Source organism: Acipenser ruthenus, chromosome 4, assembly GCF_902713425.1.
Source record: "Acipenser ruthenus chromosome 4, fAciRut3.2 maternal haplotype, whole genome shotgun sequence".
In the NCBI taxonomy this organism is placed as follows: Eukaryota; Metazoa; Chordata; class Actinopteri; order Acipenseriformes; family Acipenseridae; genus Acipenser; species Acipenser ruthenus.
The window spans coordinates 18,774,229-18,787,043 of record NC_081192.1 but is presented as its reverse complement, the minus strand read 5'-3'; the positions used below and the strand labels follow the sequence as shown (position 1 = coordinate 18,787,043).

The 12,815-nt window shown below is 39.9% G+C and overlaps 1 protein-coding gene across 3 annotated transcripts in view; it reads right to left on the bottom strand.

The window, feature by feature from the left end:
- Positions 1-3,344: 3,344 nt before the first annotated feature.
- Positions 3,345-12,815, bottom strand: part of LOC117400338 (nuclear receptor-binding protein 2-like) — a 73,434-nt gene continuing 63,963 nt past the window's right edge. For all 3 annotated transcript variants that reach the window (XM_034000164.3, XM_034000162.3, XM_059022117.1), the window contains 10 exons: positions 12,207-12,262; positions 11,854-11,949; positions 10,878-11,010; positions 8,737-8,839; positions 8,413-8,463; positions 5,731-5,866; positions 5,324-5,377; positions 5,036-5,099; positions 4,422-4,477; positions 3,345-4,157 (listed from right to left, as the gene is read on the bottom strand). In XM_034000164.3, the coding sequence (XP_033856055.1) occupies positions 4,062-4,157; positions 4,422-4,477; positions 5,036-5,099; positions 5,324-5,377; positions 5,731-5,866; positions 8,413-8,463; positions 8,737-8,839; positions 10,878-11,010; positions 11,854-11,949; positions 12,207-12,262 (845 nt within the window). In that variant the 3' untranslated portion in view covers positions 3,345-4,061. The remainder of the gene's footprint in view (positions 4,158-4,421; positions 4,478-5,035; positions 5,100-5,323; positions 5,378-5,730; positions 5,867-8,412; positions 8,464-8,736; positions 8,840-10,877; positions 11,011-11,853; positions 11,950-12,206; positions 12,263-12,815) is intronic.

Here is a 12,815-nt window from a genome sequence, read left to right as displayed (position 1 = left end):
GATACGCATATGTTGATCCGGACGGACAACCCGACAGTGGTGGCATATGTCAACCACCAGGGTGGCCTACGGTCCCCCGGGTTGCATCGCATGGCCTTCAGGCTATTGACATGGGCTCAGAGGAACTTGTTGTCCCTACGGGCGACGCACATTCCCGGAGCAGTGAACTGGGCAACGGACCTCCTCTCCAGGAGTGGTCCGCATCAGTCAGTGGCGACTCCACCCTCAGATAGTGGAGTGCATTTGGGAACAGATTGGGAAGGCGCAGGTCAATCCCTTCGCCTCGGCAGAGATGACGCATTGCCCCCTATGGTACTCCCTCCACCGCTTAGGCGGTCCACTCGGCATAGACGCCCTAGCGCACGAATGGCCCAAAGCGTTTTTGTACACTTTCCCGCCTATACCGCTGCTCCCGGCCTTTCTCGAAAAAGTCAGGTTAGAGAAAGCGTCAGTTCTCCTAGTGGCCCCCAAGTGGCACAGGAGAGTCTGGTTTTTGACCCTGTGCCAGCTGTTGCACGGCCAGCCCTGGGAGATTCCACTTCGCATGGGTCTCTTCAGTCAGGCGAAAGGCTCGGGCAGGTTCCAGCTATGGGTCTGGACATTTGTCCAGGGCCCTGAGCTGCCGAGGGGGCCCATGGCCCTGGGATGCCAAGGGGGCCCGCATCCCAGGTTAAAATAAAAACATAAATAAAAATTGCTATTTTACAGTTTAAAATCCAATCCACTTGCCCAGTGATTGCACTAGCTAAACACTTGCATCTCTTACTGGTCATGGGCATGCTGGAGGACAGCAAGAGAGAGACTAACAGAAAAAAAAAAGAAAAAACTTAGCGGTGCAGCAAAACGACAAATACAAAAGGAAAAGAAAGCTAGTTAAAAATGCCTGCTGGAAAAAAATTCTGAGTTTATCAGATTTCGGTTTTAAATCTTAAAAAATGAAGTAACAACAACAACAAATGAACCTGAACAACCGGTCGATGAGAGTTTTGGCGGCGCTACTATTCCAAATAATGGGCCTGAAGAATTAGAAAGTAGTACAGAACAAGGAGTCGGACCCAGTCTGCCCACATCGCCAATTATTGAAGGTAACTTCAATCTGCCTTTCGCTTTAACCCACAGTAAGGATCAGGCTGAATGGAAAGTGGACAAACCACTTTGCATATACTGGACAGGACAAGGCCCAAGTGATTGCCAGAATTGAACTGACACGTATGTTGCGTCCGAGAGAAAAAGGCCATAGACGTCATCTGCCTAAAACCGTTTTTAAATGCAGACTTCACAACGGGGAAGTTTACCGTGAGTGGTTGTTGTACTCGCCTTCAAAAGGCTGTGTGTTTTGTTTTTCATGCAAGTTGTTCACTTCAAAGAAAAGCGCGTTGTCTGATTCTGGGTCTGATGACTGGAAACATGTTGCATTCAGATTGGCAGAGCATGAACAAGTTTATGCTTCTGTGGTGTTCAAGAAGACGGGAAGCTGGGCGAATCGACACCTCACTGGAAATCCAGGACGAAAAGCAGCAGGAGTACTGGAACAATGTAATAGTAATTTGTTTTGAGTATTATTTTGCAGCACCAGTGCGTGCTTAACAAGAACTGTGCACCAAACAAAATTATCGTTGCCGGTATTAACTCCACGGCACAAGGTTATCCCCTTGTGCTGAATAAATCTTGTGCGCCTATGTGGAGTTGCCAACTAAACCTTTCTGATTTGTGACCCTCAGTTAATCACCCACAAACTCTATCACACGGATGCTATTATTATTATTATTATTATTATTATTATTATTATTATTATTATTATTTTAAAGTTCTTATTACCTATAAGGCCTTATATGGTCTTGGGCCTTCTTCAAGATCTGCTGACCCCATATGTCCCTGGTTGTTCTCCGAGATCGGAAAAGGCTCATGTTCTGACAGTCCCTAAAATTCGTTTGAACTCTGTCGGAGCCAGGGCATTTAATGCCTCTTGTCTTTGGAACTTGCTCCCGATTCACATCTGGAATGCTAGCACAACTGAATCTTTTTGATCTGTTAATTTATGGGCATTAGTTGATTAATCGATGCACATTTTTAATAAAGGGAATTATCTTATTGCGGCTGTCCTACTAAATGTAATATTAAAATCAATATAATCTAAAAAAAAAAAAAAAAGCCCAATGGGATTATTATTTTTAAAGCATTTTTATTATTATTAATTTAGTAAATGTAACAGATTTTCACAGAACCGTTCTTTCAGGCCACTGTCAGTCACATACCTGAAAACACAAGACAGCTGAGCTGCGTTTCCATCGTCGGGTGTTTAATCTGCCATTACAGCTTTGTACTTGGCTTCCTGTACTTCTGCTTTTATTCTTTCTGAACCTCGTTAGAGATACCCGAGAATACTGTGGCTATCGACAAGCGATTGCATAACATGTCAGAAATCAGAGAAAGTAATTCCACATAATTAACATGTCCTCTGAAAGCCAGTTCTTGCTTGCCATGGTAAACAACAGAATCAATCAAGTGTTTAAGAACCTCACGATTTTTTCTTAATTGCTCATTGTGATGTATTGTAACCCTACGCTTCTGTTCATCCGGTTGAACATCAATCTGGATTTGTCCAAAAGTTTTGAACGTAACAGTGGCTCGCAAGTGACTTTGGGAACATTCATGTTTTTGTGTTGACTTTGATTGACATCCTAGATTGCTGTAGCCAGTGCTGTTCCGTATCACCTTTTCTGTACTGAACAAAAGACAGTTCCAGCAGTATAATTTTTTTAATTGACAGCTACCGGTAAGCCACGGATACCTTTCATAATTTTAATGTTTCTGTGGAGAGATGCTTAATCGTAATGCTAAAACTGCCTATCCGAGCCTAAAGAAATGAATCAAAGTAATGGGAATATTAAACAAAAGCTCTGTTTTTTAAACTTCCACCCCTATAAACACTTTAGGTGTTTCTGTAACTTCTTGTCCTGTCTTATGTCGCTATTCAAAAGAGCAAGGGTCCGTAAATGGGAATGTTGCCTAAAACTGCAAAAGTAGTTTTAAACTTTAATTGTAATCTAATTAGTGCCTCCTCAATAAAGTAATTGATGTCAGTTACATACCAGTATGCGTCAGTGGGCAGCAGTCCAGAAAGGAAATAAGTACTTTTACATGGGAATAAAATAATTGGGCACTAATTTAAAATAAAAATATGTAAATACATAGGTTGATGGTCCCAATTTCTAAATTTAAGATTGCCCCCCCCACTTCCATCTCTCAAAACTTCCTCAAATCCCCACTGTTGTTTATTTTCAGTATGTTGGCAAGTCTACTAGGAATGCCCATCAATGAGTGGACAAAAAAACACAGAATGATTGAAGTTTTGTTTTTTTTTTAATTATTTTCTTTTTTTTCCATACAATATTGTACCCGTACAAGTAAAAGCCCACATGCACTCGGGTGAACCGGGCTGGTGTACTGGACTAATACACTGGTCGTCCTCTTCCATGGGCATCCCAGCCATAAGGCATACCTTGAAATGAGTTTGGTGATCAGAGGTTTATACTGGAACAGAAACAGAATTACAGAACCAGCACACAGTTCCTCAAGAATGGATAATAAAATGTCAATACATGTATTCGATAATGGGGCTCCACAGTATGCAGTATGCATGATGTGCCACACATAGAAAAGTTTTTGGAAGTTTTCAAAATTGCAAAAGACACTTTCATGCAAACATTCTTGAAGATGTGAGCTCATGGTGGAGGTAGGAAATACAATTATGGGTCAGAGTAAGGCCAGGAGATTCTTGAAATCACTGTTTGACTTTGTCCTCACAGTCCTATCCATACTCCTAAACTAGGTAGATGCAACTGGACATGCTACTAAAAATGCAATGTTGCATCTCAGTTGAGCTCTTTAAAAGAGATTCTCTGTTTTATGTTACGTTCATATTATATGAGTCCATCTGTAAAGTTTTCTCTCGAGGTGGTACCCCAGGTCTCAAACTCCTTGTCTCATTGCCAGGCTTGCTGTTCTCTCAATTTACACTAAGGGTGGCAGGCAGTTTCTGTGGAAACTGTGGAATCGGTTCAGTGCATCATCATGACTCCGTGGAAGACTGATCCACTGGCCCTGTGCTTGAGAAAGGCCTCATCCAGGAAGCTGGTGAGCTTTTCACAGTCATCCTGTTTAAACAACAAAAATGAAATCACAGAAATGTTATTGGACTGTGTTTCCAGATTATATGTAGGCTATGGTCGGCATCTTATATGGGATACATTATTTATTTTCAATTTGCATTCAAGCAGCAGCCAGCAAGTAATAAAACAAATATAAATACATAGGTATGTACCGAACATGCTGCTTATGAGATCAAATAAACTAAAATAATAAAAATATCAGATTGTTGAGGTTGGTTCTATTCCAATAAAGAGCGTTGTGGCACATACCTCACAAATGAATGCGTACTGAACCAGTTCATTTGCTAGATCCTTTGAACCATCAGCTGAAAAACAAAATAATATTTTACATATATATATATATATATATATATATATATATATATATATATATATATATATATATATTCACAAAGGTGTTATCAAATTCAGGCAAGCGGTTACCAAAATAGATATCATTTGTCTTATTTAATTTAGTATATGTTTATTTGTTTATGTACGCATTGCTGAATTCTTTAATGTCGTGTTACTCTGTGCTATTGTTATTTGCATTGTTAAAAACCTCAAAGAAACGCCAATAAAAATAATTATTAAAAAAAAAAAAAAAAAATGGTCTAAACACCAGATGGTGCTATCCACATATTGCCATTCAAGACACTTCTTTTTGGTCTTACATGTACATGGGTTTCTGCTGAAAACACTATGGAAAACTCTAACTTTATTCTTATGACCAGCCTCAAAGCAGTTTTGTACAGAAGGTAATGGTTCACACATGCTTTGTCCAACATCCATAACTATATAAAACAGCCGGTGTCGTCTTCATCGAAGTTTGTCACTGAATTTATTCTTTTAGCATTTCTAAATATGATTTATACCACACTTACAGGGAAGGATGTCACAGCTGAGCTGTCTGTGTAGCTTATCTTCCATTTTCAGAAATAGGGTCAGCTATGGAAAGAAATATATATATATAATTTTTTTTATTAAAATAATCTCAGTCCTGACTGACACAGTGTATAGTTAGTTGTACGTTTATTAATATACCTACATATTTATTCATTGCCCCTACCAAACACTTTTTTTTAAAGGAAGGCCCACTGTTTTTCTCCCTTTCACAAAAATATCGTAGTGATTTCTGAGTTTGAATGAAAGCCGGAGAATCCAATACTCACATGCATTTTGGTCCCCTCGTCATTGGACTCCAGGTTACAGTGCATCTGAACAACCTGAAATGTTAAGCAGAGAGCTGATTCACCAGAGTCAACTGAGAGTGAGAAACCTGGGCTGGAACCCGTTATTGAATCTGGTTTGGGGTAACTCGATTACATTTGATTACAAAACAAGCAACAACTGTGGTTGTTTTTGCCATTTCTTTTACAGTGTTAGTGGTGTTGGTTTTTTTTTTTTTTTTTTTTGCAGAACAGTGGCCTAAATAAAATCTAATTACAATACAAATTAGCACGGAAAATGATGGCTGCGGCACCTGCCTCCTGCCGTCTCTGCACCTGGTTTCATCACATACTACTGGCTTTGTGAAGTGCATGAAAGGCGCTATATAAAATGCAATGCCCTTAACTACCTTCCTGGTCTCTGTCTCCTGTGGCTCGGGGGTGGGGGTTGTCACAGTCTCCACATGCTCCTGGGACAGTGACAGGGCGCGTGGTATGAGGTGGGGACGGGGAGAAGCAAAGTTCATTAGGGGGTAAATCCCATTCCTGTAAAACAACACCATCATCAACTACCGCTGTAAGAAAATCATTCTCACCCAATTGCTATCTACTTGGAATGGCAAAATAATCTCACAGTATTGCCAAATAGAAGCACAGTGTTACAGGGATGGAAATAAGACTTTTCAGACAGTTTCACCCATTCCAGGTTTTAATACTAGCGTGATTAGCCATAGTGTGTAGGTAACAAGCTCAGGGGTGTCTTAATATACTCATAGTACAACCAGAAATGGATCAAACTGCTATGCAATGGAAGTCTTATTATTTCCATCCCAACTAAGAGAGGCTCAGTTAGATTAATACAAAATATTGAGAACTACTGTACAAATGCATGACTTGCTGCAATTTTTGGTAATGAGTTTAACCTTATTCATAAAGATGTATATGGATACTTGTCATTAGAAATTCTATCTTTTGTGGTTAGTTGTCCTACTCCGATTTATGTTGTAGCTGTTTATTGGCCTCCTAAACCCAACTCTCTGTTCTTGTCTGAGTTTGGCGAACTCTTGTCGATGCTCGCTGTCAAGCATGATAGAATTGTGGTTCTGGGTGACTTCAATGTACATAATGACGTGGACGGAGATTCCCTTGGAAAGGATTTTACGAGTTTGCTTCAGTCTGTTGGTTTTGTTCAACATGTATTAGGCCCAACTCGCATTCATGGTCATACACTTGATCTAATTATCACCCGTGGTCTTGACATCCAGAATCTGTCTATCAATGATCTTGCAATCTCAGACCATTCTGCTATTATTTTTGAACTAATAATGCCTAGCCCAATAAAACCCCTAGAATATGGTATTAAATCTTGGTCCCTTAATTACTCCACTACTGAAAAATTATTGGAAGCTTTATCTACTTCAGCACCTATTCATTCAGGATCAGTTAATGTACTGGTGGACAGCTACAACTCCACCCTAAGTAGTATCTCAGATACTGTAGCACCCCTTAAAACAAAAAAAGTAGCTTTCAAAAGATCATCCCTGTGGTTTAATGACACAACTCGGAAGCTTAAACATGCATGTCGTAAGCTGGAACATAAATTAAAAAAATACCAAATTGCAGGTCTTTTATCTCGCCTGGAAAGATGGTCTGGTTAAATATAAGGCTGCTTCAGCTAAAAAAAAATAATAATAATCCTTGCTTGCTCTTTGAAACAATTGCTAAACTAACCAACAAACAGATGTCCTCCGTAAATCCCCAATTACCAGCAAGCTGCGATGACTTCATGGATCACTTTAATAATACAATTAATTTAAGAAATATCAGACAGCACACTCAACCTAGATGACACATTCTGCAATACTGATCAAGCTAAAGCAGTTCAAATCTTTGCATCCTTTGCTTCTATTAACCAGCCTGATCTGACTGACTTAGTTGATGGGACAAAATCAACTACATGTGCTTTAGATCCCATTCCCACTAAATTGTATAAATAAGTATTTTCTAAGATAGATACCACGGTCTTAAGTAGTTAAATGGTTCCCTGTTATCTGGTATTGTTCCGAACTCCTTTAAGGTTGCTGTAATAAAACCATTACTTAAAAAACAACCCTAGACCCAAATGTTCTTAATAATTTTAGGCCTCTCAAACCTCCCCTTTTTATCCAAAGTTCACATCTTAATATTAAGTAATGTTTTTACCCTGTATTGTATAGCATTTTAATAGATTTTCGTATTAAATGTTTCAATGTTTGCTTTTGCTTGTATAGTATCAATAATTACTGTTATGTTGTACCTGTGAAGCGCCTTGCGACAATTCTCTAATATATATATATATATATATATAATCTAATGGAGGCTGTGTGGTCCAGTGGTTAAAGAAAAGGGCTTGTAACCAGGAGGTCCCCAGTTCAAATCCCACCTCAGCCACTGACTCATTGGGTGACCCTGAGCAAGTCACTTAACCTCCTTGTGCTCTGTCTTTCGGGTGAGATGTAATTGTAATTGATTCTGCAGCTGATGCATAGTTCACACACCCTAGTCTCTGTAAGTCGCCTTGGATAAAGGCGTCTGCTAAATAAACAAATTTAGTAGTTGACAATTAGTTTTGTTTTGTTCTTGTTGTTGTTTTCTCCCCAATTTTAATAGTGTCCAATTATTTTTTGTTTTAGCTCAGCTCACAGCTACCACCCCCGCGCTGACTGGGAAGCGGCGAAAACGAGCACACACTGTCCTCCGAAGTACCGCTTTTTTTTCACACTGCAGACTCACCATGCAGCCACTCAGAGCTACAGCGTCGGAGGACAACTTACAGGCAAGCCCGCAGGCGCCCGGCCAGACTACAGGGGTCGCTGGTGCGCGGTGAGCCGAGAACACCCTGGCCGACCTAACCCTCCCTCCCCTTGGTTGGCGCTAGGCCAATTGTGTGCCGCCCCCTGGGAGCTCCCCTCCTCAGTCGGCTGTGGAATAGCCTGGACTCGAACCGATGACGTCCAGACTATAGGGCGCATCCTGCACTCTATACGAGTGCTTTTACTGGATGCGCCACTTGGGAGCCCCCAAGTCTAGAATATTTTGAGGTGCAAACTTACTTGACATCTTCCAGGAACTTGTCCAGTTCCAGAGGGGACACATGGGAATACCTGCAAGTTAGCACAGTAAATCAGTAAATGATCAAAGTGACATGCGTGCAATTTAAAGAATAGCAGAGCCATAATTCAAATGTAATCCTAGGGTTAGTCCTCCTCCAGTACAACACCTTTGTGGTTTCAGTCATGGGAATCTCCGATAGGGAAAACACCCAAGTTTTGAACTGAACAGATCCCGAGCACAGACCCATTTGAACGTGACCGTTATCAATGGCCCCCCCGCGCCCTTAAACACTCTGTTACACCCCCCCCCCCCAGTCTACTCACTTCAGCTGCACCCCAGGACGGTTTTTATGTCGAATCTCCGCCATCACAGCGCTGGGATCAAATGTTTTCGTCTTTTCCTCCACACAGTTCTCAGGTAACATATCTAGGGGAGAAACCAAAGCAAGAATAGATTTACCTTTTTATTTTCAAACAAATGCACAATCAACATGCAGTAGCAAGGACCTGAGTGCTTAAACCCAAATATTTGGACGTTGGACGTTCATACAGGTGCCTCCACTACATCCCCTTAACAAGAGGTACGCATCCACAGAAGCTAATAAAAGGAGACAGTTAAGGAGGCTGATTGCTTTGAGAGATGGGTGGGTCATTACGTAACTAACCTTATGACTGAAGGTAGTTATTGTGTGACGAAATGAATCTGGGGTGCCAGGTAGGCATTGTTTTAGTCCTACCAAATAAATGATATCAAATAAATCATCACTAGGACCGACAGCAAGCACATTCATAACTATTAGATCCTACTATTACCAATATAAACTCATGTTTATAAATACATATTTTTAATAAAGGATACTGATTTTCATGGAATAAACATAATTTATCAAGAATGAGACAATAGCATTCAATATACACCAGGCCTACTATAAATACAAAATATCAAATTACTATATAAACAAAACACATAAAAAGTTCTTCCCCCTCTTATCCTAACTCAGATTTTAAATCCATGTCGTCACCATATTAAGCAATTAAGAAAACACATGTACATGCATATATGAAATCCTTCATTACAATAACCCCTTGCAAATGCTATTGCGTTTCAGTCAAAAGGACAAATCTATCACTGAATATCAATTGTTACACTAACCAATGACTACAGATAACTCCAACAGCACAAATAGGCAAACGCTTTAGAGGGCAATAATATTGTGGATTGAGGCAGAGAAAATCTTAATTTCACCACCACCAAAAATACAATAAAACAAGGCAACATATTACATTAAAACAAGGCAACATATTACATTAAACAAGGCAACATATTACATTAAACAAGGCAACATATTACATTATTTCTCCAGGAGCCACTCTCCACAGCAAAGCAAAAACACTGACAACTTTAAACACAGTGGCTTTGATAAGCATACACAAAGATCGAATTGACACTGTGAATGATGGAAACATTATGATCGTGTTTATAGCAAAGAATGAGCGCAGAGAAGCCGAAATTTGAAGTAAATTAAAACGATGATTGTGGGATACGATACAACTCGCAACATAACACTAAGATAACAAGCTCATTAGTAGTAGTAGTAGTAGTAGTAGTAGTAGTAGTTGTAGTAGTGTTGTTCTTGTTGCAAACTTTAAATTACCAGTGCACTATAAATATATAAATGCTTCAATATTTGACGTAGTTGTTATATTGCAATTATTTATCCGTAGAAATACTGCATTCAAATTGTTTTTTTTGTTTTTTTTGTTTTTTAAACAAATTTGGTAGTTTTTCCATGATAGTAATGTTATCTATTGTATAGGTTTGGCAATGAGACAAAGGTATGGCTATATTTTTTTTTGTTTGTTGTAAAAGCAGCAAGCTCGGTCTCTTGCATCAAGTAGCCTATTACATCTTATGTTGCTATATCAACACCTGTTAAACCATCTTCCTATTCCAGGCCTTTTCTACATTTTAAACCCAAATCCTGCGACGGTTGCCCCCCCCCCCCCACTTTTAGAAAGGCTCCGGCGCCGTTGATCAGCTGTACTGGAAAAACTGCCTTGGCTCCCTGCACGGATTGAAGGGCCTCCTTCTGAGATGCAAAGCCCACTCCACTCCAACTGCTTTTTGGAGATTGTCTGAAGCTGGCAGACGGGGCTCTGTGGGTGGTAGTTCTTTCTCCTGCAATGTGCCCGAGCTGTGGAACGCTCTACTCAAGAATGCAGACTCACTTCTTTAACTGTTTAAGACAAGGCTGATTTTTTTCTCTGCTTTTGACAAATGTCTGTGGGGCCCCTGGAGACGACTTCAGATTTAAATTAAAACTCTGTGCAGCACTTTGGGATCCGAGGGCCTGAAAGACGCGTTATAAATCCAAGTTCTTATTGTGGTTATTGTTGTTGATCTATGCTGACTGCTTCTGGAAAAGCTGTGAAAGGCCCCTCTGGTTTTGGGTGCAGTGACTCACATTGATTGTTGATGAAGCAGTGTGCAGCCAGGAGCTTCAGGGAGTGCACCTCAAAGAGGACCCGATGGAAGAGCAGGTCATGGGCGCTGGGGCGCTTCTTAGCTTCGTGACGCAAACACGATTGGACAAACTCCTGCAGGGACAAGAAACATTTAGGACAGCTCCTCCCAAACACAGAATTCAACAGCTGTCAGGACTAGCATAAAAAAGTTCATATGTTGAAGCCTATTTATGCCTATCACATAGTATAATGAACACTGCAATACAAAATAAATTTACACACCAAAACGTGGCAAAGCCTAAACAAGACACAACTGGGGCAAACCTGGCACCCCATTTTTATTGCAGTAGGAACTAGTAGCAACATGAATAAAAAGTGGTAACCAAACTTTCCCAATTATGTCATTTAACTTTTACATGACATTTTTATAGGGCTGACATTTTTGTAGTAACTTGGCTCCTTTTGTAGATGCTGCACCTTTATATGACTAGACTGCTAGGCCATGCTGTCTTCTCAAATTGAATTTGTATCTTATATATTCATAACTTAGTTTTGAGCCAAAGTATTGGATTCTGTCTCCTTAAGTTATTACATATGTCAATACAATCAAAACAAAATGGAAAAAAATGGTAATCTGTCTATATATATTTACTACATATTTTGCCTCTTCAACAAGGAAAACAAGAACAATTTTTTTTATACGTTTGGACTGCTTTTATCTCCTAATATGTTATTATTTTGTTCTGTAGGTAGTTTTCCTCCATCCTTTATTCTAACTTGTGATTGTCATTACTTCCAATGTATTTGTTGTTTACAATTTAAATTCCACTAGAGTTTTACAAACACCCCTCCTTGAAAACCATGACATGCTGGGAAGTTTCTATGACGAGCGCTCCGATTGTCTGAAAGGCACCTAATAGTTTTTAACCATGTACAATGTTAACAATCCTGGTTTCCGTAGTGAAGCTCACTGACCCTCATTAACAGATCCTCCAGAGACTGCCCCGTGTGAGCTACGGCTTCTTTCGAGACGATAGCGTCCCCATTGGCCTGGATCTCCAGCACAGCCATCTAACAGAGAGGAGAGGAAGAGGGAGGGAGATGAAGGAACAGCTCCGTTACTGTCCACGTGACCTGGGCTCTGCGCTGGTGCGAGTTAAGACAATGCTCTTGCAGTAATTCACTTTCTAATAAACTATCTTGGCACTGCAGCACAACGACTGCCGATCTTAACAAGATTTGGTACAACAGGTTAACACAAAAATACATCACCTGTATTGTGGGACATTAAATAAACCTATTACTGCGTAGCCAGACTGGTCTCGTACCTCCAGTGCACAGATTCCAAACGAGAAGATATCTATCGCAGTTTTGTCTTCAAAAGCTGGGAAAGGAAGCAAAGCAGATAAATGATTAAAGACTTCCTCTCACCATTAAACAACAGTGGCATCAACTCATCCCATTGGGTCACATTAATACTTGATGCAACACATTACTTGATATAAATGGCATATCGTTATTTTTAGACTCTTGTACGGCCTTGACTGTACAATGGGTGCATTCTGTCACTGTACAAAGTGTGCCTACATGGTTTGTTACAAGTTGTGCTAATGCTTTAGTGCAAATTTAATTTAAATGTGAAGTCTAGATAAATCTGGTTCCTGTCACTAATTCAAAATTCGGTCAAACCAACTGACATACGTGTCAAATAAGGCTTTAGAAAGTTTAAATTTGTAAATTGGCAAACGAAAATTAGAAGAAGAAACAGAACAGTATTTTACTAAAAGTACTGCATTTTCTATGTAATTGTCATCATGTTCAAAATTTTAATACATTACTTATATGCTGGATGTGAAAATGGGTTTAAGAGTTTTACCTGTTAAACTAACATTTACAGCCTTGGCACACATGTACTTGCATACTAGCACACACAGACA